The sequence below is a fragment of the Amblyomma mixtum genome, chromosome 8 (genome assembly GCF_055824585.1).
Source record: "Amblyomma mixtum isolate Tamu chromosome 8, ASM5582458v1, whole genome shotgun sequence".
Lineage (NCBI taxonomy): Eukaryota > Metazoa > Arthropoda > Arachnida > Ixodida > Ixodidae > Amblyomma > Amblyomma mixtum.
In genome coordinates, this window is record NC_143019.1 from 48,129,884 (window position 1) to 48,145,035 (window position 15,152).

A 15,152-nucleotide genomic window follows, 5' to 3' on the forward strand; every position below is an offset into this window, starting at 1 on the left:
CCCCGGCCGTGCTAGCGAGGAGCCATGCAAGAAGAGTCGTCCAGCAGCGCTGATATCGGTCAAGAGCTGGAGTCACGTGATGACCCCCGGCGAAGAGGAGAGGGACATCCAGAAGCGAGGGGGAGGAGGGCGAATCACGGCGGCGAGGAGGCAAAGACCCGCTCTTCCCACGCCGTTTTTCGAAAGCGGTCGCCCTCCCGCCGATGCCATGCGGCGTCGCTAGCGTCGCTTGCACGCCTGGCTCGGCGTCCTACTTGGCTCAGCAGCGGCGTGGTTTCTGCTGGCGGACCCGCCGAGCCGAATCTCGTCGTCGCGGGTTGCCCGGCCGACCAGCGCGGCGTGGACTTCGCGCGACCGCGGACACTTGTTGCTTCAGCCGCCACCGCTGTCCGTGCACTTGCTTGTCGAGTTTCACCGGCACATTCCGCAGCCCCGTAGGGAGGCCGCCGTTCGCATATGCTGCCAGTCCGGCCGTGACATACACCGCCGAGCTGGTCGTGAGCGCCGCAGCGGAAACGGAGAGACGACCCACCTGTCGCGCTCAGCGCGCACTAGCCTGGCTGCGCGGGATACCGGCATCGCTCGCTGTTCGCAGTGACTGTAAACGCTGCAACTACAGCTGACGTGGATTGCCACTACACAACGGACCGTCTGTACGTGCACCGAACGATTTGTTTTCCCGCCCGGAGGACCCGTCCGCTCGCCGCACCGGCTTGCGTGTTCGGCCCTCGTCGTCTCGTGGGATATTTTTAAAGCCACACCCGCCCTCCGCAGGGTCCCGGCGCGCCGGCTTCGGCTCGCTCGTCGTTTGCGGCTTCCTGGTTCTTCCCCAAGGTCGGGTTCCCCGAGTGTGTGGTGGTGCTGCTGTCGTGGTCGTCCGCCGAACGCTCGGACTGTAATCGGAGGTGTGTCTCCGTATTGTTCTGCGCAGCTCAGTGTGTGTTTTTTTCCGCTCACAACACATCGACTGTCCTATCAGAGACTCTCCCTAGGGGTGCGTGCTGGTGACTAACATTTCCGCATCTTCCACTGTGACTACACGCCTGGCAGCTAGTCTCGGTCGCTTCATATTCTCGTGTGTGTGTAGTCTCTGCTCGATCTTCGGCCGGAACGCTGGCGCCTAGTCTGACGACCCCCGCTTACCCTGTGTGCGACGACGACGGGCGGGACCCAACTTGAGGTGGCAGCGGCTATCATCTAACGACGGGGTGTGGACGCAAGATCCATCCACTCCCGATTCACGGAGCCGTCGTTCACATATTGCGGTCATCCGTCTGGTCGTCCTGCGGTTATTGTAAACGTCCTCCACCATGGGTCTCGGAGTGCCGACAGAGGACCGCCGCCTGTCCTGGAACACGTGGAACACAAAGTCGCCCATCTATAAAGTGAGCAGCTGTGGGATTTTAACGCCCCGTGTGCGATTGTCAAGCACGACTTTCAAAACGTTGTACTAGCTTAAAAGACAGAGAAGACGACCCTTCTCTTCCTACTATAACGATTGTCCTGCCTGACAGTGCAGCGATTTTGTTGCATTGTCCCGTCTTTTATACTTTAAAAAGTTTATACTTAAAAAGTTTAAAAAGTGTTATCTCAAGATAGCGCACCACTCTGCTTGAAGTGTTGCCAAGCTGCTTAGACTTAAGTTTAGCGAGCCTTTTATCGGTTCACCTGAAGAGATTACTTTACAACCTTGCCCAACGTATTGTGGGAGGCGTTTCGAGATCAGTAAGGATAGGCCAAGCTATTGCGGAAATGTTTACAACTCTCCACAGCTTTGAAAAGAGAAAGTTTGTTAGACAAAGATCCTTGCCACAAAAGAGGGGTTCGGATTATTTGTCCGATCTGGGAAAACGCCCCCTTCTTCGGACAAAATAAATGACAACGTATTATACCTGAAGCAAGGCATCAAGCATGTTGTCAGAACCAATGATATTACTTCCAATTATTCACTTGCCCCTGGTTTCGTATAGAGGTTTGAGGTAACAGGTCAAGCAGGGCATCAAGCATGTTGTCAGAACCAATGATATTACTTCCAATTATTCACTTGCCCCCAGTTTCGTATAGAGGTGTGAAGTAACAGGATTTACTCCATACAAGTACAGCTTTTCATCTGATAGGCGTGGTATCAGAAAGTCCTGCTTTGGAAAAGGAGAACACACTGCATCGCAAGTGGACACTGAGCCAGCACCGCCTGAAAACGCGACGATACACATGCTGCTTCGGAGATATAAATTTCTCTTCAGCGTCTGCACAGAGTTCACGCTTTCCTCAAGTTCACCGCATGGACCCAAACATAGGTTGCCTTAGGTTTATAGCTACACCCCCACTTGTCCCCTGTAGTCTTCTCCCACATGGCATGACGCCATTACGTGGCAATGTCACGTGACCCGTTTAAATGGGTCATGTGTGACCTGTTAATGGGAACACCTGAGCACATTTTCTAGTCACATTCTTAACATACCCCTTGCAGATACAACTGACGATCAACTCCTGTCACGTTACCTGAACTCCCCTTCTAAATTTTGTTCTTGTTTTTACATTTTTTATATGTCATCGCTGAGAGCTGGTATTTTAGTGAAAAGAGCGAATTGTTGAGCGTTCTTTGCGTTCCCGCCTGTACCGACTGGCCGCTCTTCAGAAACGGCAGAGATGAATGGGCGTGGCCTTGGAAGGTGCAGCGATAATTGCCCAGCTGATACGAGGAAAAATCAGCGCGCTCTAATTTCGCGCACTGTTACGACACCGCTACACCGATCGCTCGGCGATGTCCAAAGCTTGCAGCGCTGCGTGAAGGGCAATTTCGTAAGGGGGGAGGTTTCATTAAAAATATATTCGGTTGTAGGATACATAGGGGGAAGAAATACATTTAGGAAATATTCCAGATAAGCACGGGCGTATGTAAGAGCGGAAGTCCTTGAGCGAGCTACGTAGATCACGCTGGCCCGTAGTAGGATTTGAACAGGGGCCAGGGTGATCCCCCCCCTCAGACGACAAATTTTGTACGTTCACACCGATTTAGCGGCCGCCGCGGTGGCTTACTGGTTATGACGCTCGGCTGCTGACTCGAAAGACGCAAGTTCGATCCCGGCCGCAGAGGTTGAATTTCGATGGAGGCGAAATTCTAGAGGCCCGTGTACTGTGCGATGTCAGTGCACGTTAAAGAACCCCAGGGGGTCGAAATTTCCGGAGCCCTCCACTACGGCGTCCCTCATAGCCTGAGTCGCTTTGGTACGTTATACCCCAATAAATCAACAAAACACACCCATTTACTTTAGAAAAAAAAAAGCTCGAGAAATGCGTTGTGTAAACTTGACCCCCCACCTCCACCGACCTCTCCCTTATGAGTGGCTCATAAATTCGCCCATGCATTGCTGTGCTGGTCGTCATATTTTTTAGTCTAAGCATGATAAAGAAATGCTTAGCGCAAACAACACCGATCCCTCCCACTCCTCCCCATCCAAGCATTGCCCATAGATCCGCCACCGTAATGGCAAGCTAGCTGTTACGTCCTGTTTCCACATTTGTCCGCAATGCTTTGTTCTCTGGGTTTCTGTCATTCGTTGTTTTCCTCAGTCGCGGACAATACACGCCGGAGAGCGTTTGATGGACGTACGATATTGAGCTTATATCTGGCGCCTCACTCCGCGCTTTGTGGAGGCGGTCGATGCCGGTCGAGCCGGTCTGCGATTGCACCTGGTCCCTTGCGCGCCTGTACGCAGCATACCTGCGTACAGGTATACGCGCGGTGCATTCTTCCATCGAACGCAAGGGCGCTCAGATACGGCAGTGCCGCGTACACGAGCCACACGCGCTGATTGCTTTTCTGTTACTTTGTGCGCTGTCGTATACGGGCTGGTCGTCTGAGGACGGTTATGTCTAAACAAGGAGAACCAGGTCACAGTCCTTCCCTTTTTTTTTGCTAATTCGGGAATAAAGAAAACTGCAGACGAATCTTATGAGTAGGGTTGTGCGAATAGTACGTCTTCTAAAACCATACCAAATGCGAAAAGGCTAGCTTTGCAGCCGAGTTCAATGCGAACATAGTGCAGTTAGAAACTGAATCGAATACGAATTAGGTATTTGTGCGAATATCCGCTGCACGTGCGAATGCTCGTACGAAGCGAATATTCGCGTGAAAGAGCGAAGCGCTAGTGGCGTCACCATAAGTCTTGGAGTTACAGCTGCACCTGTCGAAAGACGCAACACTTGACCTTTTAGGGGACACGCAATACGAAGTCGGCATATGTCCCGCGCATAGGAAAACTACCACTTGTTACTGGTGACGACAGCGAACAAATCCTCCAAAACTTAGCTGATGAGAGACGAGAATCTGAACCGTCGTCTTGATCTGACATGGAGTCAGCCCTTTTTTAGACTTATTAGATTCTATTGCCTTCCATAGATATTTCCTTTTGTCTAGTCATAACCTATAGGCTGTCTATAGACAAGTCTACTAAAGATGTATGGCTATAAATCTATTGATCGTCTATAGACTGTTTTTAGGGTTTGTATTGCCTTTAGATTGGTCTACAGGATTTGTCTATAGAAAGTGTTTAGAGTTTATAGACTAGTCTGGATAGTCTTTAGACTGTCCAAAGAAATTTTTGCGGCTATAGTGGCGGCTCTGAACCCTCCCTCCCGTGCAGAACGATCGCGGCAGCATGCTGGGTGCGGCGTCGGAGTGTACACTGTTATTGAAGCCCGACGGGGAATCAGGGGTGGGGGGTGGAACCGATGAGATGCGTGAGCTCCTTGGGTTAGCAGCGACCCTTCCTGCCCTCCCCTGCCGTCTCCTCCTCGATTCGCGCCCGGGCGAAAGTTGCGCTGCCGACGCAGCTCATGATGGAAGCCGTGCGTATAGAAAGTTGGCACGGTGTCTAATTGCCCTAATTCAGGGCCCCATTACATGGCTTAGCTCGGAAAAGCGCAGCTGCGGTAGCTCCAACCTTGGCAGTGAGAGCGTCCCCCTCCCCCACTTGTCTCCTTGCTGCGCGAGCCAAACGAGAGGGAGCTCCGTGTCGGCAGGCATCGCGGTTCTGGGCCCCTGGCGTCCTCCTTGCTCGCCGCTGTGGCCGGCCGGGAGGGGACAGTTTATTTTAAAGCGGAAGTCTCCCGCCGTGCGTCTTTGGGATGCTTTGATTCCGAACGAGATCGTCGCATTTGGGCGGTTGGAAGTCTGCATTGAAAATAGCAGCGCTTGTACATGAAGCGCGTCTGGCTCTATGAATTGGTCATTCATTTTCAACCACTGTGGGAGGGCTGTGCTACCATTGCCGAATTTTTTGTTGGGGTTACGAACATATATTTCGTTTCGCTTGAAGCGCAGCCCACTTAAAATTTTTTTGATCAATCAATCGATCGACCAGCTTAGTCAGCGCAGTCCAGGCAGTTTAGTCGGTGCAGTGCAGTCCAGTCTGTCAGTCGTCAGTCTGCCAGTCTGCCAGTTTGTCAGTCGGTCAGTTGTCAGTCTGTCAGTTGTCAGTCTGTCAGTTGTCAGTGTCGTCAGTCAGTTTGTCGTCAGTCAGTTTGTCGTCAGTCAGTTTGTCGTCAGTCAGTCTGTCGTCAGTCAGTCTGTCGTCAGTCAGTCTGTCGTCAGTCAGTCTGTCGTCAGTCAGTCTGTCGTCAGTCTGTCGTCGGTCAGCCTGTCGTCGGTCAGCCATTCTGTCGCCAGCCAGTCTGTCGTCAGTCTGTCGCCAGCCAGTGTGTCGTCAGTCAGTCAGTCTGTCAACAGTCGTCTGTCAGTCGTTTGTCAGTCGTCTTTCATCAGTCAGGCAGATTCCCCGAATCTTTGATCGATCAGTCAATCTAAAGTTCGGAGGAGCTGCGCAGTGACGGTTGCTATATACTGACTTGGAAGTCGATAGCGTGCACGCGTGCCCCTACTCGTCTGTGCATGCATGTGCTGATCACGCTGCGCGTACTCCATTGTTCCCGACCGCATTGATTCATTCAGGTCAGCATGTCTCTCCGTACTGCACGTGGGCGAGTGATGTCGATAACCGGGGACAATGAGGCCGCGTGTACGCAATGCATTTTCATGGCGCACTTCTTTGGCATGCAGCTGTGTTTGTGTTTGGGTGTCAGTTGCAAGCAGCTTCGAATGCCAAGGACGGTCGTCGGCCTTCAAGCGCGCTACATTGTCGCACCGCTCCTCTCTGCATTTTTTTTATTTAGATAGATGTTTATTCCAAGTATGAACACTTACTTGAGTGGGAGGGCAAAGGCATACATAGCCTGGCATACATAGCCTGATAGTGCACTTGACACAGCAACACAACTATATACATGGTGGTAGAACATGCACAATTTCGCACCTACAAATATTTCAGTTGTAAATTACCAACACGTGCTAAGATGAGGAATAAAAATAATATATCCGTCAGCGACAAGGAACGATTTCGACAAAGTTCATTTCTGTGGGTTCTAAAAAGAACACTTCTGTTAATTTTTTATTCAATAAGGACTCGCTTCTGGATTTACAGATGAGGTGTTTTATTTGGGTGCTTGAATTTATAAGAATGATTACCTGGTACACTGTGGTCTGAGAACCATAATTTGTTTTATTGCGCCCTGGTAGACGAATTTTTAGCTGCTATGTTTATGTGCGGTATCGGCCTCCACGTAAGCCTTTTTTTACGCGCGAACACATTTTGGCATAAAGCAATGCATAATTGGGATTCGTTATTTTGCTAAGCAAGATAAGGAAGCCTTTGACGTTGATGGACTGTCAAGTAAAGCTTGCTTTCGGTGGTGGTGGTGAAAAACTATTTTTTTGAAGGCCTAAAAAAAAAAAAACAAATTATGCAGCAGCATTGCGGGCGGCCTTCAGGCTGCCGGTTGTGGCGTCCAGGCCGTGCCTAGTCGCGACGTCCTCTGCCCAGGTCACCAGCCGAAGTTGGAGATTCGGCTCGGTGCTGGACGAAGCAGCCTCCCACTGCTGCGGACTGTTTATGTGCCAAGAGGCAGGGGGCAAGTGTGCTGGGCAGGAGAATAAGATGTGAGCGTAGTCGGCTCTTGGGCTGTCACATAAGCGGCAGGCCGGCGAGTCGGAGCGTGAGTTTCAAACTCAACGCTGGAAGTGTGCAGGTGAAAGTAAAAAAGGTTGAAAAAAAAAAAAAGGGCAAGCATGTTCCACGCGACAGCCTAACCCACGTCTACAGCGCACTGCGGGCGGCTATACTGGCAGTCATTTGAAATGCAGAGCGCACGCCGTTCTCTGCTCCACTTTCATATGTACAGTAGGCGTCATACTTAGAGGGAACATGAAAAATGGTTAAACCGGCTCTTGACTGGAGAGAAGTGTGTCTCACAACGAAGGGAAAAAAAGGCCTGAAGCTGCGCTCCTGTACTTCGCGGTGAAAGCTACCTTTCTCCGACGCCTAATTAATTTGTTGGCCTTTGGAGGCCGAAGTTGCCATTATCATCAACCCACCAGAATTCAAGCGGAGCATCGCCAACCTTTCATCTTAACATTTTTTTACCATTGTTTGCCAGATACCGTCCACTCCCTCATGTAATGTCTCAACCAAGACCTTTGAGGAAATAAATAAATAAATAAATAAATACAATGATTGGTTTGGTTATTGGGGTTTAACGTCCCAAAGCGACTTTGACTATAAGGGACACTGTAGTGAAGGGCTCCGGAAATTTCGACCACCTGGGGTTCTTCAGCGTGCACTGACATCGCACAGTACACGGGCCTCGAATTTCTCCTCCAAAGAAATTCAACCGCCGCGGCCGGGATCGAACCCGCGTCTTTCGGGCCAGCAGCCAAGAACCATAGCCTCTGAGCCACCGCGGCGGCCTAATTAATTTGTATCTACAGACTAGCCTTGTGGGTATATATTCGGTTATAATAAGAGATTAACAAAGAAAGGAAGGACCGTTGGTTTGAGTGATGATTCTGTGACTGGGTACTGTCGATACGGAAAGAGTAGAGGGGAAGAAAGAGGGGTATGATAGGTAACAATAGGGATGGTTGCGAGGTGCACAAATGTACAGACATATCACAGATTGGTCGCATCATAGTCGTGAGTCGAGACCCTGTGCTGCTTGGAAAGCGAAGTAAACGCCCGAACTGCGTGTAACGATTTCCAAGCCCATTGCCGATTCGCCTGTTTTAGGTTCGCTGATTATGGCCCGGTGTCAAAACGATTCTCTTGGAAAAGTACGCACATAAAATACGGGCAGACCAAAAATACTTAAAATAATCTGCATGAATACATGCCGTTTTATGGTTCCGTGTGTTGAAATGGAAGGCAGATTACTAAGAATGGAGCAAGTAACTAGTAGGAACAAATTAGTAATTATAGTCCCACACATCTCATGAATGAAAGTGGGATTTACGCTACAGCTATTTCGACGACCAGTTGTCATGACGTCGGGGTTCATCCACTTCAACCGTGGTTAATCCCCTTGCACCTGAAAGCGCCCGTGGTGCCACGCTAGCTGGTGCAAGGGGGATTAAGAACTACGTCATGACAATCTATCGGCGCCATTGGCTGGATGGTCTTCTTTGAGGAGCATATAGTATTCGTCGATTCGTTCTTGAGCTGTATCCGAATACCGTGTACAATTTCCCTCGGCGGCTATATTTGCAGTCCGAAGCACCGGATCAGCATTTCAGTAGCAAAATTAGCATCTCCGTCTCTGGAGGAAGGAATAACGAGAACAAAGAATCTAATATCAGTTATCAGATAGCCAAACGATCAGCCGAACGGTTATGGGTTCCGTGGCGTCATGATTAACAGCGCACATGAATTCCTTCTTTCTTTCTCTCGTTCTTTCTTTCTCTCGTTCTTTCCCTTTCTTTCTTTCTTTCTTTCTTTCTTTCTTTCTTTCTTTCTTACTCTCTTTCTTTCTTTCTTTCTCTCGTTCTTTCTTTCTCTCGTTCTTTCCTTTTCTTTCTTTCTATCTTTCTTTCGTTCTTTCTTCCCTTCTTTCTTCTCTTCTTTCTTTCTTTCTTTCTTCTCTTCTTTATTTCTTTCTTCTCTCCTTTATTTTTTCTTTACTTTCTTCTTTCTCTCGTTCTTTCTTTCTCTCGTTCTATCTTTCTTTCTCTCGTTCTATCTTTCTTTCTCTCGTTCTTTCTTTGTTTTTCTTTCTCTCTTACTTTTTTTCTTTTTCTTTCTTTCCGCTCTCCTTTTCTTTATCCATCGTCATGCTGTTACATCCAAGCGCATCCGCACAAACATGAACGGTACGCGTTCTAGGAAAGAAGGGATCCGTCGGCGCTTTAAATGTTTCCTGTGGAAGTGACTAATTGATTTCTTGTACCTCGGCAAGAGTCGTTCTTCACAGCACCGTGCAACACGCTGTTCAGTTCCGTTTCAGAGGAGTGCTCTGTTTGTTCGCCGCCATTTTCTCACACACTGTTTATTTTTCTGAAGTACTTCCCCGCGCAGATCTAGTATTTATTCTTCTTTAGCGTCGTCCTCTACCTCTTCTTCATCCCCCGCCGTCGTACTCTTCTTCGGGTCTTTTACAACTATCTTTCTTGTTTTCATGGCAAGCCGTTTTTACGGCCTTTGTTTGAATGAGAACGTGTTTTGCCGCCCTTTGCGCAAACCGCTCAAGATGCTGCCCCCTGTCACTTAGCGGCTGCCCTCCCACAATCCCCTGCGCTAGCGACGACAGCGACCCCTTACGTAAGCGTCGCGAAGTGAACTCCGCCGACCCCTACACCCGTACGCTGTGGGCATTAGCGCGGGCGAGCGGGAGCGAGCCAATTTTAGGAACGAGGACCCCTCGCTCGCGTGCTTCGTGGGTTTTGGAGCGCGGACAATGAGTAAAACAAAAAATAAAAGATGGAAAGAACGGCAAAGCGTAGTACCACGAAATAAACCGCTCAAGAGGAGGAGGTGCGAAGAAGACACGATGACGGGGGCGACACACGGGCGTTGCCCAAGACCTCTCGTGCGGCCCGGCTCAAAGGGAAATATTTACGCGACCTGCTATGGCGGAGCGCGATGAGTCAAGCCGAGCGGGGTTGTAGTCACTCGCGTCTGAACAACGCCGCTCGCGAGTGGCTTGGAAAACGGCGCGGATGTTCGCGCGGCAATGCCTGGATCTGTGTGTGGGCTGCAGTCTATACGTGGGCTCCGTGTCTAACGTGGATTTTTTCTTCAAAAAAAAAAAAGCGTCGGTTTTGCTTTGCAACGCAGGTAAAGTGTGGGATGCCGGTTTAAAGGGCTTGCACGGATGCGTGTGCAACTTTCTCGGTGCTTTTCCTGCCTTTCGTGGCGCCGAGCAATAATTTTTGTGTGCGGTGGTGACTCGTCGCTGTACACGGGCTCGATCGTTGGGCGGATTTAGGCGTGCGGTCAGTGATCGTGAAAGAGAGTAGGCGTGTACCTTCTCTAAAAGCTTTGAGTGTATCGATACTGATGTATCCAGGCTGTTCACTTTCCTTCTCAGGGTGGTGATTGTTTGCTTTCGACGTTTAGGAGGCTTTCGGCGTTGATCACACTGTCGTTGCTTTATTTGTCCTTGTCGTAATTGCTTCTGTTTAATTATTTGCTCGTCTCATTCTCGGATAGCTCTCGTTTATGACATTTAGGACTTAACGCAAAATTAATACGCGCACTCCCGCTGGCTACTTCACTGCATAGCTTTCTAGTCTTTTTTTTATTTTTTTTTCTGCCTACTAGAAACACTGTGGAGAACACTGTTTCGGCTTTCTCACTGAATGCAGTCGGGGGTGATCTCGAAGTGTGCAGTCGCGTCCATAATAGTACGGAACACTCTTCGGCGGTCGAACTCCTTTCACGTCTTCATCATTTTCGTCATCATCATCAGCAGCAGCCGGACTACTCCCAGTGCAGGGCAAAGGCCTCTCCCATGTCTCTCCAATTAACCCCTATCCAGTTGCGGCCAGCGTATCCCTGCAAGCTTCTTAATCTCATCCGCCCACCTAACTTTCTGCCGCCCTCTGTTACGCTTGCCTTCTCTTGGAATCCACTCCGTTACCCTTAAAGATCAGCGATTATCTTGCCTTCGCATTACATGCCCTGCCCAAGCCCATTTCTTCCTCTTGATTTCGACTAGGATGTCATTAACCCGCGTTTGTTCCCTCACCCACTCCGCCCGCTTCCGATCTCTTAACGTTACACCTATCATTTTTCTTTCCATAGCTCGCTGCGTTGTTTCACGTCTTACCTAGGGAAAATTAGGTGACACGTGGTGCTTGTGCTGGCAAATGCTGCTGGTGTGCCTTGTGCATAAGCAGAGGAAGAAACTTCTTTATTCAGAGCGCGTTAAAATAGAACACCTAAGCGTACCTTGTATTTCTCTTCATACTATAGAAGGATTTCACTTCAAGTCACGGGCGCCATTTTGTGATGCAGCGCGCAGCTTCAGTGGTAGAAGTCTTAGCAGGTGGCAAGAAGCCGATTGGACGTGCGTTGGACGTGCTTGGATGTGCACTAAAATGGCGGCCAGTGTGACGTCTGTGTATAGTCCGTATACTGTGCTCAAAATGTTGCGACGCTATCTCGCCTGTAGGACGCGGCCGCTAGATTTCACAATAACTTCCCCCTTTTTCTTGGAGAAAGATTTAGTGCTTTCGAAGTGGTTGGGTAAACGGCTGTTTCGCAGAAACGCCAAACGTTGCCATGGCTGTCACCACTTAGCCTATCCGTTCATCGTTAGCGTGCGAGGTCTTGCAAACGTCCTTTAGACTTGGCAGACCTCTCCGGCGTCCATTTGCTGCTTTCCTGTTATTTTTTTTAAGCGTTCCTCGTACAAGATCAATCCATGGTAAAACAGCGCGGAAAAAACACGAGGACGGAACAAACACGACAACACGACGAGGACGGAACATGGATAGTAATAACCAACTTGCCCGCCTTTCTGTACTTCTAAAAGTACAAGATCAGTTAGGAATGTTTCACTTTTGCGATCAAGGGCACAGCAGGGCTTTGTCCCCTGTCCATTGCACAAGGGACTTCTAAAAAAGTCATATTGATAGTGTGATTGCGTAAAGTATACTGTGAGTGTTACTACCCAAGGTCGTTTGGCTCTTGGTTTCACCAGCGGTGCACGTGCTATCTCTCATATCCGGCAGCTAACGGCAGCAGCAAGAGCAAGTTACGTGCAGTGGGCAACTTGCTGTGACGCTTACGCTCAAGCGGCTTTCGCAACGTTAAGTTAAGCCGACAGTTTTTTCTTTACTGCAACAAACCGTGACGTACGCAGGCCCCCCCCCCCCCCCCCTTTTTTTTTCAGCTTTCATTGTTCTGCTGATTGCTCCATTACAGAATCGCAAGGTTACGTTTACATTTGCATAACTTGTAGCACTCTTAAAGCCACTACACGCATAAACACTGAGATGAAGTCTTAACTTGCGCTGCATATGGAGTAAATATCAACGTTGCGCGTAAATTTTTGAGGCTTCATATTAAAGGTGCACTGAAGAGGAATCTGAACTCGTTCTTTTGAGGCGGGAACTCGATCTACACGTTCCATGCATTCTTAGAAACTGCGACTTATTGCCCGGTGTGGCCGATTTCCCTAATTAAATCGAATTAACGTCCGGCTCCCGCCTTTATTTTTTGAATTCTCCCCGTACGGTGGGCGGAGTCGACCAACGCGTGGAGGGCCTCTCAGCCAGCTCCGTGGAGGCTTTGCTTTCGCTTTATTTTGTTTTTTAGGTTTCCGTGAATAAATAGTTTCGATCGCAGATAATATAGCCGCAAAGTAAGCCCGCAGAAATAAAAATACGCGCGGACTATTTGCTTCTACGGATTACTACGTATTACTCCGCCGATGGCAGAGCGGCAAGCCGCCACGGGACTGGGTGAAAGCCACTCCACGCGTTGGTCGACTCCGCCCAGCGTACGGGGAGAATTCGAAAAAAAAAAGCGGGAGCCGGACGTTAATTCGATTTAATTAGGGAAATCGGCCACACAGGGCAATAAATCGAAGCTTCTAAGAATGCTCGGAACGTGTAGATTGAGTTCCGGCGGCAAAAAGCACTGCACCTTAAAGAGTACCATGTTGTCCGTACAGATTTCAAGTAGTGAGGGTGTGCACGTTGGATTGCGTTTAAAAGATAATTGTTAGTTCCCATCCGTCAGCCTTAAGTAGAACATCCGAAAAGAAAGGGCTCAGAAAATTTCCGGGGGTGTTCTGACACCGAAACACCCCTCCTATCACTCTAATCAGAAAGGAGTAAAAAGGGAGTAAAGTTGTCCTCTAACTCCCTCTTATAGAAGGGTGTGGGCTAGAGGACAACTTTACTCCCTTTTGACTCCCATATGGGTGTGTTTGCGTTCAGAGTGTAGCCACGCCCCTGATGACGGACCATGTTTGGAGCAAGCTCTGTAACAATTTCACTGAAGCCTTTCATGCGTTAAAAGAAAGGGTCTTGTCGTTCAGTCACTTTTTGGCAGGGAACATCGGTAATCCAACAGTCTGAAGGCGCTGACTGACACCTGAATGGCGTGGCACAGTGCCTGACTCAAGCAGTGCCGGGTCTGTCCTCGACACTCTCGCGCGGATCGCTGTCGGGCTTCGAGACGTCGCAGTTTTGGCGACGAGCACGACCGCGGGTGCTGCGGCGGTGGCGGCTCGAGTGACCTCGGTCACGCACAGCTAGACTTGGCTCCGTTACAACTGCGGACGGCTCGCAATTATTTATTCACACCCTTCCGACGGCGCCGTGTGCCCCTCGCTAATGATGCAACGACCCCCGACCCACGTGTCGCGGTGGAGCCAAGCGCAGGTGTGTGGAGCTCTGCATTCGCGGAGTGTGTTGCCCCTGTCGGGGGCTGGGCTTCACCGGAAGGATCGCTGACCCGTGCTTGTTGATGGGTCTCCGTTGCGCAGTTAATTGTTTACGTCGCTCGATATGTTATTTTCGTTTCCACTGTGTAGCTGGACACAACTCAAGAACGAAGCGGTAGGCTCTTCAGCCAATGGCGTCGGTCGATTCTCATGACGTCGCAGTTCATCATCGGTTAATCCTCTGACACTCTAGGTTAATTGCGAGACGGGATTAACCACGGTTAACTGCGACGTCATAAAAATCAGTCGCCGCCATTGGCTGAAGGGGCTCGTTTGAGAGGCATTTGTCGCTTCGTTCTTGAGTTGTGTGCGACTGTAATCGACCCTGGGCACTGTATGTGCGGTTTTAATCAGCGGATATACAGAGATGCAGTTGTTTGTAATAACCGTTCTTCTCTCCTGCGATTCTATTTCATTCGCGCTGTCCGCCGCGCGGAATGGCTCATTTTAGCGATTGGGAGGGCATCTGATGTTGTTTTATCCAGTAACAAAGGGCGAGTGAACTAAAATATAATTAGAGCGGAGCGGATTCTCTATATAATATCTCAGCCAGGGCTCTTATTGCCTTTGCTGGATGACCACACGGGGGCGAACTGATTGGGACGCAGCGCTTTGTATACCTTTTACTGCGTGCGTCTCTTGTGCTGCATACAGTACTGTGCATGTGCTACAATGCACGGTGTCTTAAAGGGACATTGAGTACGAATTCATATCGGCCTGTGTTTAGAGATAGATTACCATGTGTGAATCTTCTATAAAGCTCGAAAAGGTAAAAAAAAAATTAAATGCATGTGATTACTGCGGGGCCAGTTGGTTCACGATTAAAGCAATAAAAATGGCGCGAAAGATGGGAAACCTTTCTTTTTGTTCCCGTATTTCACGCCGTTTGTTCTTGCTTTAATGAAGTGCAGATGTATCGCCTCCAGAGGCCTCTTTGAGGAAACTGAGGTAACGGTGAAGCCCGATTGGGATTGCGGATTTCTGAGGCCAGGCTGCCCCGCCATTCACTTGCAAACGGTGATCACGGAGTCTGTTTCGGTTATGACGTCACAAGTTTGAATTGAGCGGCGGGAAAAAAATTGTTCCATTTTTTTTTTCTCAGTTGTAAATTCGTCTTTTGCTACCGACCGAGCGTCACCATGACCACTAAGAAGAAGAAAACGATTTTTACTAAGAACATCAATTGTACGGAGTTTTTCTCACTCTCCATATATAGACCACATTGCTTTCTTCGCTGTGTGGCTGCCGGCGTGCGCCAGGTCATAAATCACCAGTGTGAGATGTTTTGGTTGCCTGGGCGCACAGTCGCTTATTTTCACTGCGAGAGAAGTTATCCAAGCAGACGATCTGACGGGCATCGAGTATGA

At 49.5% G+C, this 15,152-nt stretch overlaps 1 protein-coding gene across 1 annotated transcript in view; it reads left to right on the plus strand.

Moving 5' to 3' along the window:
• The first annotated feature begins 206 nt into the window (after window positions 1-206).
• LOC149332332 (calpain-A-like) overlaps window positions 207-15,152 on the plus strand; it is a 61,830-nt gene continuing 46,884 nt past the window's right edge. Inside the window, exon 1 of the mRNA XM_089557221.1 lies at window positions 207-1,385. Within this exon, the coding sequence (XP_089413347.1) occupies window positions 1,311-1,385 (75 nt within the window). The 5' untranslated portion in view covers window positions 207-1,310. The remainder of the gene's footprint in view (window positions 1,386-15,152) is intronic.